The sequence below is a fragment of the Hydra vulgaris genome, chromosome 06 (assembly GCF_038396675.1).
Source record: "Hydra vulgaris chromosome 06, alternate assembly HydraT2T_AEP".
Lineage (NCBI taxonomy): Eukaryota > Metazoa > Cnidaria > Hydrozoa > Anthoathecata > Hydridae > Hydra > Hydra vulgaris.
In genome coordinates, this window is record NC_088925.1 from 17,862,501 (window position 1) to 17,881,050 (window position 18,550).

The 18,550-nt window shown below is 30.7% G+C and overlaps 1 protein-coding gene across 1 annotated transcript in view; it reads left to right on the forward strand.

The window, feature by feature from the left end:
- Positions 1-10,536, forward strand: part of LOC100208604 (ubiquitin carboxyl-terminal hydrolase 5) — a 53,599-nt gene extending 43,063 nt beyond the window's left edge. The window contains exons 19-20 of the mRNA XM_065799426.1: positions 10,210-10,294; positions 10,388-10,536. Coding sequence (XP_065655498.1) covers positions 10,210-10,294; positions 10,388-10,484 — 182 coding nt within the window. The 3' untranslated portion in view covers positions 10,485-10,536. The remainder of the gene's footprint in view (positions 1-10,209; positions 10,295-10,387) is intronic.
- Positions 10,537-18,550: the final 8,014 nt, after the last annotated feature.

The following is an 18,550-nucleotide window of genomic DNA, read 5'->3' on the forward strand; positions in this document are numbered from 1 at the left end:
CAGCAGCACTGTGTGAGGAAAACCATGGAGTGAGGCTTGACCTGGAATTGTCAAGAGGGAATAAAAGATTCCATTCCAGCCTGAATCCACGAAGTTATGTAAGAAGTACATTTGTCGACAGGAAGACGAAAGATTTCTACCCAAGGGCCATCACGAAGATAATCACGGAAAGAATCCCAGTCAGCTTTACTGTAGTTGTAAGAGGTTCGATAATAGGGGGATTCAGGTGATGAAGAAGAATGAAATATTAGTTTTAGAGAGATCAAACTGTGATGAGAAGCACCTAAGGGTGAATGTGGAGAAACTGAGCACTGACTAGGATCATAAACAAGACATAAGTCGAGTAGAGAAGGTAGATGATTCGGGTTTTCAGGAAAGCGAGTTGGAAAGTTGACTACAAGACAGTAGCTGGGTGCATTTAACATCTGCCCAAGATGAGTATTTTTATCGAGACACCATCTCTAGCCTTTACTCAACCAAGAGCCCCAAGGCAGGGGGTGTTTTAAATCGGAGTTGGCATCTCCTAGCCTTTGCCTAAAAAGGCGTATCCTACAAGGCAGCAGGACATGAAGCAGATTGTACTGGGTTACATGTTATCAGTAGCAGGATAACCTGATCTGACTTAAGATGATCCCATCTGACTTAAAATGATCCCAAGACCTGGTTTTTTATATTATAAAAGCAAACAGATTTTCTTTAACTTCTTTAAAATAAGGTATTAAATGATCTTGTTCTTTAACATGTAACAGAGTTGACCATGTGAGTTGCAAGGGTTTTGGAGATAAACACTAACTTTATCAAGAGTTTGACGTCTTGATCTTTGAAAAGAGCAACATCTTCTAGTGTCAACGTCTTCTAATTTAAAAATTGAAAATTACATATATAATATACTTTAAATACAATTGACAAAGGACTTGACTTTAAATGTTGCTATGCTAATTTAAAAATGACATAAGGTTTATCCTTCACTACAGGAGTCATCAAATTTTTATATTTTATTTTTATTTTTTTTTATAATTTATCTCCCCAAAGCCAAGAAGGCCGCTACAGATGAGGAGGCTACTTGTGGTTATAACCCTCTCTCGGCTCACTAACTCCAAAACACGAATCTTGACAAACAAGGCAGCTGCGCGGAGAAACAAGTTGAGTGCGGTACTAACAGGGACGTGGCGGGAATCGAACTCGGAAATTAAAAAGTTGTCGATCTTATTACTAATTAAGCTGATGAAGCAAAGTTTTGATCTTATTACTGATTAAGCAGATATTAACAGATTGTTAAGGTATAAGAGTACCTCATCGCGTGGTCAAGAATGTATAAAGAGAAATATTAAAATTTTCACTGTCTTTATCTACTTTCTAATTAAGCCATATATAGTTCAGTCATTTTAAGTTATTACCTGGAAAAAGTTATAAACAAGCTGAAATTTTGTACATACTCTTGTAATATCACATAGTAACACCAAAAAAAACCCCCTTTGTTGTTAGCCTTTAGGGAAAATGAGTTAATGGCATTTTTCCATAATGCTCAATTTCACTTTATGTTTTAACTTCAGAAAATAGGTTTATACTAATATCACATTAGTATTAACACGAGAAAATAGGTTTATACTAATATCACATTAGTATTAACATGAGAAAATAGGTTTATACTAATATTACATTAATATTAACATAAGAAAATAGGTTTATACAAATATCGCATTAATATTAGCATAAGAAAATAGGTTTATACTAATATCACATTAATATTAACATGAGAAAATAGGTTTATACTAATATCACATTAAAGACGACTTTGACTTTAAATTTTGACAAATTTTAAATAGTGAAATAAAAAATTCAAAATTAAAATTACAATTACTCATAGTAAGGAAGTTTTGGAATAAATGTTCATAAAATCAACAATTTGAATAAAACATTTTAATCTAAAAGTGATTCAGAAACAATGAATGAAGACAAAAAAGAATGCATTATCTGTAAAGAAACAGTATTAAATCCAACAGCTCTAGATACACAGGAGTTGAGAAGACTTAAACGTCTTTGTATTGAGAGGGATTTCAAAGAAATAAATAGAGAAATTAATTCAAAGATTAAAGAGAAGAAAAACATATTCGTCCATGAAAAATGTTACCGAACATTTACAGACAAAATAACATTTACCTCAAATCCAAACAAGAATCTGAGATCATCAGTGGACATTTTCGGCTGGAAAAACCAGTATTTTATCTGTGGCCTTTCAAAGGAATGAAACCCAGTGTTACTACATACATACATAACTACATACATACTACATTGAACTAAAAAAAAACCTAATTGAATGTGTGGCTTGAAGAACTGATGAAATCTAAGGCAACTTGAAGAGACGCCTTTATTCATGTAACGACCTTGTTGCAGAAGAAGGAATATACCATCCTTCATGTCTTTCTGGCGTTCTCCTTTATAAGAAAAGATGTAATACGTCTATTGGAAGGCCAGTCATACATTGCCTTGGTTGGCTCCAAGACTACACCTTTAAAAAGATTGTCAACAATTATTTGAAAGGCATTTGCGTATAGTACATATAGTGTTTGATGGATATGAAATTCAATCAACTAAAAATGCTGAACATGCAAGAAGATATGCCAATAAACAATGTCCTGATATCAAAATTAAAGAAGAAAACGTTGTTCAGGTTTCTAAAAAAATATTTATGGTAAACAAAACAAAAAGCCAATTTATCAAGCTACTTTCGCACTGTTTAAAAAATGGCGGAAACACTGTTATCAATTGACCAGGCGATGCTGATACAATCATTTGTTCAACAGTATTATAATTTGCTTCATTAAACTCAAAAAAAAATTTATAAAAACAAATTATTAAAAAAAAAAAAGATTTTTTTAATTTATAAAAACAAATTATTAAAAAAGATTATAAAAAAAAATTATTGTGGTTGCTAATGACACAGATATTTGTTCACCATTGGCAAAAAAAAAAGGGTGATATTATATTCTATAAACATGGCCTGCATAAAGGCTGGAGCATGAAGGCATTAAGCCTGGAAACTGTAAACAGTACAAAAAACAACATTCTGTTTGTCCATGCTATGAGTGGATGTGATACAACATCCTCTCCCTTCGGCAAAAGAAAAAAAAACTTTTTGAACCTATTGTTAAAATCCAAATCTTTGCAGCAGATATCAGCAACATTTATGGACATTTGGGCAGAAAAAAAAGATGTTGGCTAGGCGTCAATAGAAGCATTTTTAATAATGTATGGCGGAAATCAAAATGATACCCTCAGTTCTCTTTGGTAATAAATCATTCACTTCAATGCTATCAGTAAAAGGTTACCTAACTCTTCAAGCACATTGGTATGCAAATGTATTTAGTTGCATATTTTAAATTAAAATTGAAAAATTATAAATTTTTTAGATACAAGAATTATTCTGAAATGGCATGCAAGGGATTAATTGAGCCAGCTAAGTTGCTACCATCAGAGCAAACAGCTTATTACCATGGATTACGAGTGCATTTACAGGTAAGCTATTATATTAATTTAACTTGCTCCAGACATAACTATCTCCTTCAATTAGTGGTTTCTATTTTTATTTTAGGTTGTTGTTTGGAAAATACTAGATGAATTATTCCAGCTTAAGCCAGAGGACTGGGGATGGCAGTCAAAGTAGGGTACATAATCACCAATAATGACAGATTTGGATATTGCACCTGACAACTTGCTTTAAGTCATTAGATTTAAATGCAAAGATAGTTCTAAAAAACAGTATGGAACAAATCTATGCAGTTGTCACAAAAAACGGACTGTTATGTTCAGAAGCATGTGGGGAATGTCAAGGACAAACCTGTGCAAGACGAAAACAAAAGCGATAATGAAGAAGTATTCGAACAAAATAATTTTGACATATTTTAATTGTTAATTAACTTAATTTTAATTGTTTCACTTTTTTAAACTTATCAAAATTAAAAATTTTTTTAATTAGTGTGATATTATATAAACCTTGTTTGCTTAGAACTTTTCATCAATATCATCTCTTGATTCCACTAGTTGCATTCTACCTGATATAGCCGTCAAACAAATTGATCCATTGCTTGACATTCTTATCACTCCAGCTTCTGTATCCAAAGTGATTTCCTCCTTAGACTCTTCTACAGCTTGTGGTCCAGATAACATACTTGTTATAGTCTTGCAGAAGTGGAGCTGTTGTCTATACTTTCAAAACTATTCAACAAGTGCTTATCAGAGTCTTGTTTTCCAGCCTGCTGGAAAGCGGCATCTGTTATCCCTATTTTCAAAAATTCTGGAGAGCGATCTGATTCATTTAACTACCCTCCCATTAGTCTTTTTCCTATCATAAGCAAGGTTTTTGAGTCTTTAATTAACAAACACTTAATCTAATAACTTTCTTTCTGATCATAATATGGATTTTGATCTTCTCGTTCTACAGCTGATTTGCTAACAGTAATAATCTATAGGTTTTATCGTGCATTAGATAAAGGTGGAGAGGTTAAGGCCATCGCTCTTGACATTTCAAAAGCTATTGATAATGTTTGACATGCTGGTCTTTTCCATAAGCTTTTTTCTTATGGTGTATCTGGTAACATCTTTAAGATTATTGAATCCTTCCTTTCCAATTGTAGCATAAAAGTTGTCCTCCATGGACAGTACTCTTCATATTATTCTGTAACTTCAGGGGTTCCTCAAGGTTCAATTCTTGACCCTATACTCTTTTTAATTTACATTAACGATCTTCCAAATATTCTCACATCTAAGGTGGCATTGTTTGCTGATGATACTACCATTTATTCTTGTCATGATAAGAAGCCAACACTCTCTAATTGCTTGGAGGGGGCATTTGAGCTTGAAAAAGATCCCACTCTGCTACAGCATGGGTTTCACAGTGGCTGGTGAACTTTAATTCAGATAAAACTCAATTTTTTTCAGCCAATCGTTATCGCAATAATTTAGATCTTACTATATTTATGAACGGTAATGTACTCGATAAGTCATCTACCCTTCACCTTCTAGGGTTAACTCTTACTTTCAATCTTTCTTGGAAACCATATATCAAATCAGTTGCAAAATTAGCATCTGCTAAGGTTGCATCTTTTTATCAAGCTCGACACTTCCTTACTCCGGATTTTATTCTCTATCTCTATAAATCTCAAATCCGGCCTTGTATAGAATACTGTTATAATATCTGGGGCGGATCTTCTAATGATGCCCTTTCTCTTTTTTAAAGTGCAAAAAGACATTATAAACATAGTTTATGATAGTTTATGCACCTGCTCTTGCAGCCAACCTCCAACCATTATCACATCGTCGTAATGTTACTTCTCTTTCTCTTTTCCACAAATACTATAATGGGCACTGCTCTAAAGAGCTAGCATCTCTTGTACCATCTACTAAAATTCATTCTCATGTTATTCGTCATTCAATTGAGTCTCATCCTTTTTCTGTGACTTCCTAATTACTCCAAAAACTCTTATTCATCTAGTTTTTCGTCTTTTTCCTCGAACATCAGCTCTTTGGAATTCGCTTCCTTCATCTTGCTTTCCTGATTCATATAATTTGCAATCTTTTAAGTTGTCCGTTAATCGTTATCTTGCTCTACAATCTTCATCTTTTCTCTTCCAGTAACTTCCAACTCTAATTAATGGTTGCTTGCAGCCTTGTTGGTTGCGAAGGTGTTTAAAAAAACAACTTGTTTTCTAAAGTTAAAGCATAAAGTGAAATTGAGCATTATCAAAAAATGTCAATACATCATTTTCCCCATGGGCTATCAACAGGTTACTTTTTTTTGGTGTTACTGTATGATATTACGAGAGTATGTGCCAAATTTCAGCTTATTTAGAATTTTTTCCGGCTAATGGGGTTATTTTTGCTAAAATGACTAGACTAATATTACCTTGGCTATGTATATATATATACATAGCTAAAAAAACAGGTATGGAAAAAATAAGTGCTAATAGGGCTTTTTAGCTTTGTGAAGACAACTTAGGAAAAGGAAAATTTTGATATGAAACCATAATCTATATTTAGATTGAAAATGGCATTATAGAAATCGTTTAGTCACATAAGTGTAGAACCGTGGGCGTTTATTAAAAAAATATTTTTCTGGTTTTATGCTGCTTTATTATATAAATAGATACATATCTATTATATATGTATATATATATAATATATATATATATATATATATATATATATATATATATTTATATATATATGTATATATATGTATATATTATTATATATATATATATATATTTATATGTATATATTATTTTATATGTATATATATATATATTTATATATATATGTATATATATATATACACACACACATATATATATTATTATATATATATATATTTATGTATATATGTATGTATATATATACACACACACACACACACACACACACACACACACACACACACACACATATATATATATGTATATATATATATATATATATATATATATATATATATATATATAATATATATATATATAACGGGTGACAACTAAAAAACGAGACTGGATTTAAAGACACATATCTCTTTAAAGAAATAAGATAAAACAAAAAGGAAAAATGTTCTAGAAAGTATTTTTGTTCTAGTTTTTAAATATATAATCAGTTGTTCTCAATTAAACTATTTCTTCTAACTTTATCAACTAGGCCTGTTATAGACTGAGCTAGGCTCCGTATGAGCTCAATATCAATTTTATTAAGGCAATACTTGATTCTAGAACGTCATTTTTTAAGATTTTCTGCATGCAATTATTCTTGTAGACAAGGCCTTTCAAAATACTCCAAAAATTTTCGATAGGACGACATTCTGGCAAGTTTGCAGGGTTATCCACCTTCTCATCATAATGCACGTTTTCCTAGTTTAGGTACATGACTACTGTTTTTGCATAGTGAGATGATGCTAAATCTGGCCAGAATACATATGCATCATCTGAATGATACTTATTGATGAATGGAATAAGTCTCTTCTTAATACATTTGTTTAAAAAGATTTTTTGATTTACAGCCAGTCCACTTGGTACAAAATAAGGTTGAGAAATTCCATTTTCAGAAAAAGCAATCCATAGAAGTAATTTCTTTTGAAACTTTTGTTTTGTTTGGTATTTAACTGTAGATGGAGTAGATTTTACATCACTAGTATAAAATATATCATATCCATTGATACTGGAGTAATTTAACATTAAATAAGACTCATCATTAATGATTGGTTTACGATTTTTGAATTTCTGACACAATCGACTGCACTTAGTTCTCTCTGCTGCTTTTTGCTGGTCAGAGCGTTTTAGAATCGTCATTTTTTTCTTGATTTAATATTTTTTCTTTTTTTTAATGTTTTACTAATGTGTTGCTGAGTACAGTTGAACTTTTTAGCTGCCTTTCGTTGAGAAACTCCGTCTTTATGGTCAAACATGAGTTTGAGCCTTTCAATGTTTGTCCTGGTCATTTTTTTAGCTTTTACTCCACTTCCTTGAACTCTTTGGTACCCAGACTCTTTGGTACCCAGATTCACCTTCAGCACGTTTAATTATCTTGTAGATAGTACTTTTATGTATATTCTCAACTTTAAAGTGGTCATAAGTGAACTTTTTACCAGCATTTTTTTAATTTAAATAAAATTTATACACACGTTTTCTAATCTCTTCTTGTTTTGAATTTATTTTTTTATTCATTTTTCTATAAAAAATAAAAACACATAAAATATTTAAAAACTAGAATAAAAATACCTTCCAAAACAGTTTTCCTATTTTTAAAATAAATATATATATATATATATATATATATATATATATATATATATATATATATATATATATATATATATATATATATATATATATATATATATATATATATACATACAGTATCGGACAAAACGAGTGCAACCATATAATGCTAATTTAGTTTCTTTATATAAAAGTGCTGCATTTTTTCAATTTAGAGAAATAATTATTAACTGTTTAGAGACAAAGTTCTTCAAGTTTTATTCATCACAAAGTTCATTATTTGTTTACGAAAATTAATAAATTAATCAAAAGTATTAAAAAAAGTTGATTTCCTTCTGGACAAAACAAGTGCAACTCGACAAAATGTTGACCAAGCTGTATTTCACTATCAATATTTCGTGGCGAATCCTTTGTTGTCGATCACAGCCTTGCATCTTCGAGGCATAGATTCGATCAGGTGATCAATTAAACTTTGTGGAATCGCTGCCCAGGCCTTTTGGATTTATTCAAACAGTTGATCCTTATTACGAACACCTTCACGATTAATTCTGTGGTTGACGATCTCCCACACGTTTTCGATAGGGTTGAGATTCGGAGATTGAGGCGGCCAATCCATCAACGATTGGTAGTTGTCTTGAAACCACTGCTTGACTACTTTTGCAGTGTGTTTCGGATCGTTGTCTTGCTGAAAAACCCATTTTGTTGGCATAATCCATTCAGCATGAGGTAACATAACATCTTTCAGGATATTTTTATACATGAAACGGTCCATTATTCCATCGTTTCGATGTATTGGACCTAGATCGTTAGCAGAAAAACAACCCCAGACCATTACATTGCCTCCGCCATGCTTCACGGTCTTTTGGCAGTAACGTAAATTGAGGCGTTTTCCGGCCGGTCGACGTACACGGCAAATGCCATCGCTCCCAATGATGTTGAACTTCGATTCATCACTGAACAGGACAGTTCGCCATTTCTGCACATTCCAGTCAATATGAGATGTAGCAAACGGGAGTCTTTTCTTCTGGTTTTTTAGTGAAATTAGCGGTTTCTTTGCAGGGCGTCGAGAAAACAATTCGGCTTCAACAGCACGTCGTCTGATTATTCGGTCCGATACAGGCAGCTCTAATTGCTTTTGCTTATTGACTGATGATATCCAGGGATCCTTCTTGACGGATCTGACGATCATAGAATCCTCTCTAGAAGTGGTGGAACGTGGTCTTCCACCTTTGTTATCTGCTGCCAACTTCCCCGTAGAACGATATTTGGAACATAGTCTTGATACGGTCCATTTTTTTACGCGGTATCACAAATACTTTTTTGTGACAATCCACTTACGTAATCGCCAACAATTTTCTTTCTTAGTTACAATCCAAGACTGCCGGGAGCCATTTTTGCACTTGAAGTCATAAAAATAATAAAAATAAATAATCACGCTTCTCAAGGCTTACCGTGTTACATTTACCTTGTGATGATACAATAATGCTCTGTGGAACGCAACGTCTTGGTTGGATGTGGAATGTATTGATGTAATGAAACACTTGCTGTATTTCACTTCTTGTATTGATGTTCTTCGATAAAACACTATGATAAAACTCACTTCGATAAACTGTCTTGATAATACTGACTGATTGACTTCCATATACTGACTGAATTACATGTCGATTTACATGTCTTTTATATAGTAAAATGAACCTGTGTGAACCTGTTCTGAAAGATTCTAGATGCTTCTTTTCAATGCTTCTGGAAGCTTCTGGATGCGTCTGGATGCTTCTGAATGTTTCAGGATATTTCTGGATGCTTCCAGATGCTTCTTCTGGAAACTTCTGGAAGCTTCTGCTTGCTTCTGGAAACTTCTAGATACTTCCTTTAATTATTAAAAAACTTCTGTGACGTTGACACGGACCAGACTTTTTTGGTTTGTTTTATTTTAAGAAAATAAAACAAACCAAAAAAGTTGCACTTGTTTTGTCCGCTGCAAAATGGCACTTGTCAACGAAATTCTGCCTGTTTGTTGTCACCTGTCAGCTGATTCCTCATGTCATGGCATGCTATGACTCCAGACTCCTGAACTGTTTGCTGTGGTAGTATAGTTCGTTTCGTTTTTAAGACATGTAAAATTAGGAACACTTTTTAGCTTTGTTCGGTGTTGGTTGCAAATATTTTGTCCGATACTGTATATATATATAATAAAGCAGCTGTATTTTATTATATTATTTTACTATAATATATAGAAAACTTATTTTTAAAAAGAAAAACCAGAAAAAGTTTTTCTGTTTTAAAAAACGTACAATATATATAAAATATAAGATTTTCAACAAATAATTCACAACAAAAATTTGAAATTATTAGTTCATTACAAATAATGCGACAATGAAAAATAAAATCCTAAATTTAATATTTGTTATTTTGTATAATATTTAATTACATATGTTTTTGTTGGTTTTTATTACAGAATACAGACTAATCGCATTTATTAGCCACATGGGAACATCAACTTCTTGCGGTCATTATGTTTGTCATATTTATAAAGATGACAGGTGCAGATTTTTTAAATATTGAAATTGAATTCAGATATTTACAAATTGTATTTAAATAAGAATTTTATTAAAGAATGCTTTAACTTTTTTTAGGTGGGTGATTTACAATGATAGGAAAGTTGCTATTTCAGAAAACCCTCCAAAAGAACTAGGATATATTTATTTTTACAAACAAATAACGAATGTATAGGTTCATAAGTTAATTATAATTATATTTTCAAAATAAACTAAGATATAATAAAGTATTTTTTACTCTGGATATTCATCATTTTCCTCACTGGATATTTAGAGATCTTTTTGGAGATTAAGAGATTAAAAAATTTTTTAATAATGCTAAAGTATTTTTATTTTAAATAAATATTAGTTTTAAATAAATTGAACTAGACCGGTCTACTTCATCAGTCGTAGAAATAATGTTAAAAACATCACTTTTACACTCTAAAAAAAGGACAGAAGTTTAAGTTAGGGTAGGATATACTACAAACCTTTTGTAAGGTATATTTTTCAACCTTCTAGGGTAGCAAATTGTAACATAAACAATCATTTGTCATGCAATTTTCTACTTCAAAGGTATAGTTACCATCTTAGAAGGTAGAATATTATACCCTACGATAGATATATCACATATCCTACCCTAAGGTAGAAATTTTTACCATTTTTTATAAGAATGTTAAATAGCATCGAAAATCTAAAACTTATATAGCATTAAAAAAAACAATCAGTACTGGAAAAATACTTTGATAAATTTAGTTTTAAAATACCTTTGTGAAATTTGATTTCAGTTAGCGTTAAATGAAGTTAGTTAAAATGAACAAAAAATGTTTCATTTCGAAAAATAAATGTTAGTCAGTGAATTGAGAAAAAAAATATTTTGCTAGAAATATAAATATTATTATAAGATATATTATTATAATATAAATATTATTATATAGAAATATATATTAATAATATATAGATAATAATATATAGATAAATAATATATAAATATAGATAATAATATATAGATAATATATAAATATATATTAATGATATATAGAGATATATATTATTATAATATAAATATTATTATATAGAAATATAAATAATATTATAATTGCAAAAATTAACTTTCGTAACTTGAGAAAAAATCTAATGTTTAGATGGAACTTATTTTGATTATTTTGAAAGCAAATTTATGCTATTTTTATAAATTAATAAACTATTAAACTCATTTAGAGTCTAATAACTTTGATATTCGATACGGATTTCGATCTTCTCGTTCTATGCTGACTTATTAACTCTTATAACAAAATGGTCTATTGAGCATTAGATGGTGGCGGCGAGGCTAGGGCTATTTTTCTTGACATATCAAAAGCTTTTGATAAAGGTGTGCCGGTCTCCTCCATACAGTCGTTTTACATGGTGTATCTGGGAAAGATTTTGAGACTATTAAATCATTCTTTTTATAACCGCATTATCAAAGTCGCCCTTGAAGGCAAACACTTGTATTACCTGTAACTTCTGACAATCACAAGGTTCTATTTTTATTAATCGTTTTCTTTTTACTTAGACAATATTTTTTGCTCTTTGGTAATTCCCAAATTAAATAGTGGTTGCTTGCAGTCTTGTGAGCGATTTAGTTTAAAAAAATACCCTGTTCATAATGACAATAAAACATGTTTTAATTTAGTATAGTGTATAAAATAGTTATTGTAAAAAGATAAATGCATAAATAAGATGCAATGTTCCCTGGTTGTTTTGTCAATATAAAAAGACTACGCCATTATGTTGTTGTATTACATTAACATGTTGTATTAACATTAAAAATATAAAAAGTGTTTTATTGTCAGTGTGAAAAGCGTATCAAGACTTTAAGTTTTTAAAAAATTAGGTTAGTAAACTTTCTTTGCTAAAAATTCTGTAAGCAGATTAAATCTCGATTAGAGGAAATGATCTGATTATATTTATATTCAATTATTTGAACAAAAGATTTTTTCTGTAAATAAAGTATTCAGAAGGATAATAAAATAAAGCAATAGTTAAAGAATTTGGTTATCAATTGATGCGTAATTATAGTTATTAATTGATTTTCAAAACTAGTTGATTGCGGAGTGGTTTAGTGGTACAGTGCTCGCTTCGTAAGCTAGAAGTACAACGTTTGATCTCCTCCAGGTCCCTGATAGCGCCGCGTTCAATTTATTACTCCCCGCAGCGGCTTTATTTATCAATGCTCGTGCATCTGAGCTATATAGTTAAAAGAGGGTTGCAATAACTACCGAGGCCTAGCAACTTTAGAAAAGTTATAATAAAATCAAAATGCTATTAAGAATGAAAGCAATCCAGAACGTAACTCTGCTATCGATTTATTTAAGAAAAGTAAAATACTCAGAGTGGTGCAAGAAGTGTCGAGAAAAACATTTGGGACTATCAGCGATTTGATTAAAAAGTACAAAACCTTTGGATATATGAAAGTTTAACTGTATATGAAAAATTTAGCACAAAACGTTCAAATTTGCAAATGAAATTTGACGTATACGGGCGTGTTTTTGCAAACTTTAAAAATGGAAAATTTACTTTTTCCCCAATTAAAAATCCGTTATTTATGAGAAAAGTTTGTTAAAAAACTAGTTCAATAAAATGGAAACTAAGTTATTAAATTTTCAATAATAATGTAAAAAAATAATGTATGTAAAAAAAAACGAACTGATGAAATCCGTAGAATATTTTAGTGATATTTATGAAGCAAGCATTTTGATATATTAAAAAAACTAAATATCAAACCAAACTTAAGTAAAAAATCTACACTTAAATTTTAAAATTACTTGATGTACTCAATGGCAGCAGTTACCTAATAATAACTTGTGTGTGTGTAAATAAAGTTTTGTATGTCTAAACTAGTTCCTCAATTTAGAAACATGAACTACAAATCTCGATTGTCAAGTTTGGGATTAACTACACTTTCAGAAAGACGAATGAGAGGCGATTAGATTTAGTATTTTAAAATCTACAAGAATCTTAATTAAATCCAAATTTAACACCCACTTGATTTCAAATTGTCCTGCAGGTAACTTACGAAACAATATCCACAACCATGTCATTGTCAGAGAAATTTCAAATAATTCGCATAGACATAACTTTCTATTCAATAGAATTGCATCCCAATGCCTTGCCTTCTTCTGTGCGTGTATATATATATATATATATATATATATATATATATATATATATATATATATATATATATATATATATATATATATACACACACACACACAGTATTGGACAAAACATTTGCAACCAACATCGAACAATGCTAAAAAGTGTTCCTAATTTTACATGTCTTAAAAACGAAACGAACTATACTACCACAGCAAACAGTTCAGGAGTTTAGAGTCATAGCATGCCATGACATGAGCAATCAGCTGGCATGTGACAGCACACAGGCAGAATTTCGTTGACAAGTTGTTATTTTGCAGCGGACAAATAAGTGCAACTTTTTTGGTTTGTTTCATTTTCTTAAGTCTGGTCCGTGTCAACGTCACGGAAGTTTTTTAATAATTAAAGAAAGTATCCAGAAGTTTCCAGAAGCATGCAGAAGTTTCCAGAAGAAGCATCTGGAAGCATCCAGAAATATCCAGAAACTTTCAGAAGCATCCAGATGCATCCAGAAGCTTCCAGAAGCATCAAAAAGAAGCATCTAGAATCTTCCGGAACAGGTTCACACAGGCTCTTTTTACTATATAAGAGACATGTAAATCGACATGTAATTCAGTCAGTATATGGAAGTCAATCAGTATTATCAAGACAGTATATCAAAGTGAGTTTTATCATAGTGTTTTATCGAAGAACATCAATACAAGAAGTGAAATACAGCAAGTGTTTCATTACATCAATACAGTCCGCATCCAACCAAGACGTTGTGTTCCTTAGAGCATTATTGTATCATCACAAGGTAAATGTAACACGGTAAGCCTTGAGAAGCGTGATTATTTACTTTTATTATTTTTATGACTTCAAGTGCAAAAATGGCTCCCGACAGTCTTGGATTGGAACTAAGAAAGAAAATTGTTGGCGATTACGTAAGTGGAATGTCACAAAAAAGTATTTGTGATAAATATCGCGTGAAAAAAAGGACCGTATCAAGACTATGAACCAAATATCGTTCTACGGGGAAGTTGGCAGCAGATAACAAAGGTGGAAGACCACGTTCCACCACTTCTAGAGAGGATTCTGCGATTATCAGATCCGTCAAGAAGGATCCCTGGATATCATCAGTCAAGATACAAAAGCAATTAGAGCTGCTTGTATAGGACCGAACAATCAGACGACGTGCTGTTGAAGCCGGATTGTTTTCTCGACGCCCTGCAAAGAAACCGCTAATTTCACTAAAAAACCAGAAGAAAAGACTCCCGTTTGCTGCATCTCATATTGACTGGAATGTGCAGAAATGGCGAACTGTCCTGTTCAGTGATGAATCGAAGTTCAACATCATTGGGAGCGATGGCATTTGCCGTGTATGTCGACCGGCCGGAAAACGCCTCAATTTACGTTACTGCCAAAAGACCGTGAAGCATGGCGGAGACAATGTAATGGTCTGGGGGTGTTTTTCTGCTAACGGTCTAGGTCAAATACATCGAAATGATGGAATAATGGACCGTTTCATGTATAAAAATATCCTGAAAGATATTATGTTACCTCATGCTGAATGGAATATGCCAACAAAATGGGTTTTCAGCAAGACAACGATCCGAAACACACTGCAAAAGTAGTCAAGCAGTGGTTTCAAGACAACCACCTATCGGTGATGGGTTGGCCGCCTCAATCTCCGGATCTCAACCCTATCGAGAACCTGTGGGAGATCATCAACCGCAGAATTAATCGTGAAGGTGTTCGTAATAAGGATCAACTGTTTGAACAAATCAAAAGACCTGGGCAGCGATTCCACAAAGTTTAATTGATCACCCGATCGAATCTATGCCTCGAAGATGCAAGGCTGTGATCGACAACAAAGGATTCGCCACGAAATATTGATAGTGAAATACAGCTTGGTCAACATTTTGTCGAGTTGCACTTGTTTTGTCCAGAAGGAAATCAACTTTTTTTAATACTTTTGATTAATTTATTAATTTTCGTAAACAAATAATGAACTTTGTGATGAATAAAACTTGAAGAACTTTGTCTCTAAACAGTTACATAATTATTTCTCTAAATTGAAAAAATGCAGCACTTTTCTATAAAGAAACTAAATTAGCATTATTTGGTTGCACTCGTTTTGTCCGATACTTTATATATATATATATATATATATATATATATATATATATATATATATATATATATATATATATATATATATATATATATATATATATATATATATATTTATGTATATGGTAGATTAGGGTAATATGAGCACCCTAAGCAAAAATTGGAATATTTTCAAAAATAATTATGCTGGACCCAAAGTTTTTGCGAATAAACAATTTTTAGTGATCCCTACTCACAATCCACTATTATTTGGGCACCCGAAATTTTCAAACAAAAATGGATTGGATTTTTAGCTTGCATATTTTTCTTTAAATATTATTAAAATTATTATTATATTATATTATTTATTATATATTTTTATTAAATTATATTATATTATTTATTATATATTTTATTATTATTATTATTAAGAATTAATTTCATTATTTTTGCACCAAAATTTTGTGCTACGGATTTATTCATGCGTTATGATATTATTTTAACAACGCAAAAAGTTTAAAGGTGTTTTAATTAGATGATAGCCGCTAATTACTGCATATAAATTTGTGCTGATTGTACTGATTCCTGCTATGACCACATAAAGTCAATTCGAAAAAAACATAGCAACTTTAACTTTACTGCTTACATCTAAGAAATCGTTAAGTCTGCTCATATATATATATATATATATATATATATATATATATATATATATATATATATATATATATATGAATTTAAAAGTAATACTTTATTCAACCCAGGCAAAACATCCCGTTTATGAGTAATGGCTAAAAAGTTGGGTTTTTTCCACTGTGCTAAAGTAGGTTACCGACTGTATACCACTACCTATTGCATACACAAGATTCAGTGAATGGTTATTATTACTATTACTATGTATTTCGCCATAAAGAAAATATTTACAGAATTAGACTTGAATAAAACGTATATACACGGTTTGGGGAAGAAGACAAATTCAGTCTTTTGTCAAGCCCCTATTCGAACAAGAACATAAATAACAAAAAAAAATATTACCGTTATCACAACATAATATATGCATAAAGTACATATATAAATGCAAGTAATCCTAAGATCTTTTGCAAAGCTTCTGTGTAATAGTTTCAACAAAGGATGAAATAGTTACGCAATCTGTGAGAATCTTTTTATAAATTTTTTCACAAAACTTTCCTTTTTTATTATTGTATACTTTGTTTAATGTTTTTTTCTTGATCCACTTACAATACTTTTATTTTGAAAAGATAAAAGAGATACTATAGTATAAAAGAGATAAAAAAATATTATAGCATAAAAATTTGATTGAAATTAAAGGTATGATATTAGGCTAATGATAAGAAGTCGTTGTAGAATATAACAGTCCGCTCTATAAAGTTGATAAGTTTTTTATGGTATAATTTGTTGTTAAAGCGCATAGCAGCAGAATAAACAAATCGTTGATAGGGAGAAAATAAAAAATATTTTATACCAATACATTCTAAATAAATTTGATGAGTAATATTTTTTCAAAAATAAAATTAACTAGAAGTAGAATTCTGCAATAATTATATTGGTTTAATAAAAAAATTTTCTAAAGTATAATTTTTTTCAGTTTTATTCGTGTATCATCTTATATTTATTATAAGGCAATATTTGATTTGATTTGATTAATGGCACCGATTAATCGGATTCAACAATATGTCAAAGTCGATTTCAATCAATTCAAATTCTCCTACATTTGAACACCTAACTTCTACCGCCATTTATTCTACACTGAAAAACAGCTGCAAAGTAATTTTTGACTCTATAGGATCTTCACAAGCAAATATGTTTGTCCGGCAAATACGTCGTTGACCGGCCGGTCTAAGCTCAGTTTTCAATATTACTTTGAAAAATTGTATACGTTTCTCTGGTGCATATGTTATTGCACATTTTGGTTAATAACTTTATTATTAACAGGATAAAACTAACAGTTAAATGACCTGTGTAACTTGATTATTTTACATATTTCAAAGGAATAAATTTCATTTCAGTCATTAATAGACAAAAGATCATTCATTTGTGCTACAGGAAATGATTTTTAAGAGAAAAGTTCAAAAATTCATCACCATATAATCCACGGCACGTCTTCAGGATTTTTAGTTTTGCAAATGTGCGTCTTAAGTTTCTGTTCCTACAATAATCAAATTGGTATAATAATGCAATGTTTTAAATGTGTTTAAGTACAGACAAATAGCAATTACAAAAATAATAGATTATTAAATAGGTTTACGTTTTTTATGGCTTGTTTCAAATTGGCATTAAAAAAATCTGTCTTTATTGAATCCATAAACATGTTCTCTGATGTCAATACAATTAAATAATAAGTAGATTTTATTGTCCATACAATAAAATCTACTTGTGTAGACGCCACGACATTGGTAATAACATTTTCTCTTTTTTTTTTAATATGGGTAATATACAATGTGTATAAAAAACTGATTGTCATTTCAAGCCATATATTGAAATATACGCTTTTTACAGAAATTGCTTGAAGACTCCATTAGCAACAACTAATCCATCGGAACTACAAGCAAGGCTCCAGTTACCAGGCTCTAATATCAAAAATTTTCGCAAAACATCCTTACTTGATATTTTAACAATCTTTTTAATTCGTAATTTTTGATAAAAATTTTATTGAAGAGTTTTGCTAGAGAGATAAAACTTAATACACAAATTTTTCAATATTTTATACAACACCACAGCACTTTTTTCCATTTACTTTTTGATATTTTACCATTTTACTTTGCTTTTTCTTTTTTTATAGGAAAAAATTGAGTAAGACGCGTGACCTTAGATTTAAAAAATGAATCACCAAAAGATAACATTTAGATCAATTATTTCAAAATTGTCTTCGTTAGGATATGTTGCTTTGACCATTGTAAACTATGTTTGTTGAAAACTTGATCTGAAATTTGCTTGTGTTTCGGTACAGCTAAATTAGATGTAGGATTAGTGCTTTGAGTAAAACAAATCACCAATAAATAATAAACTAAA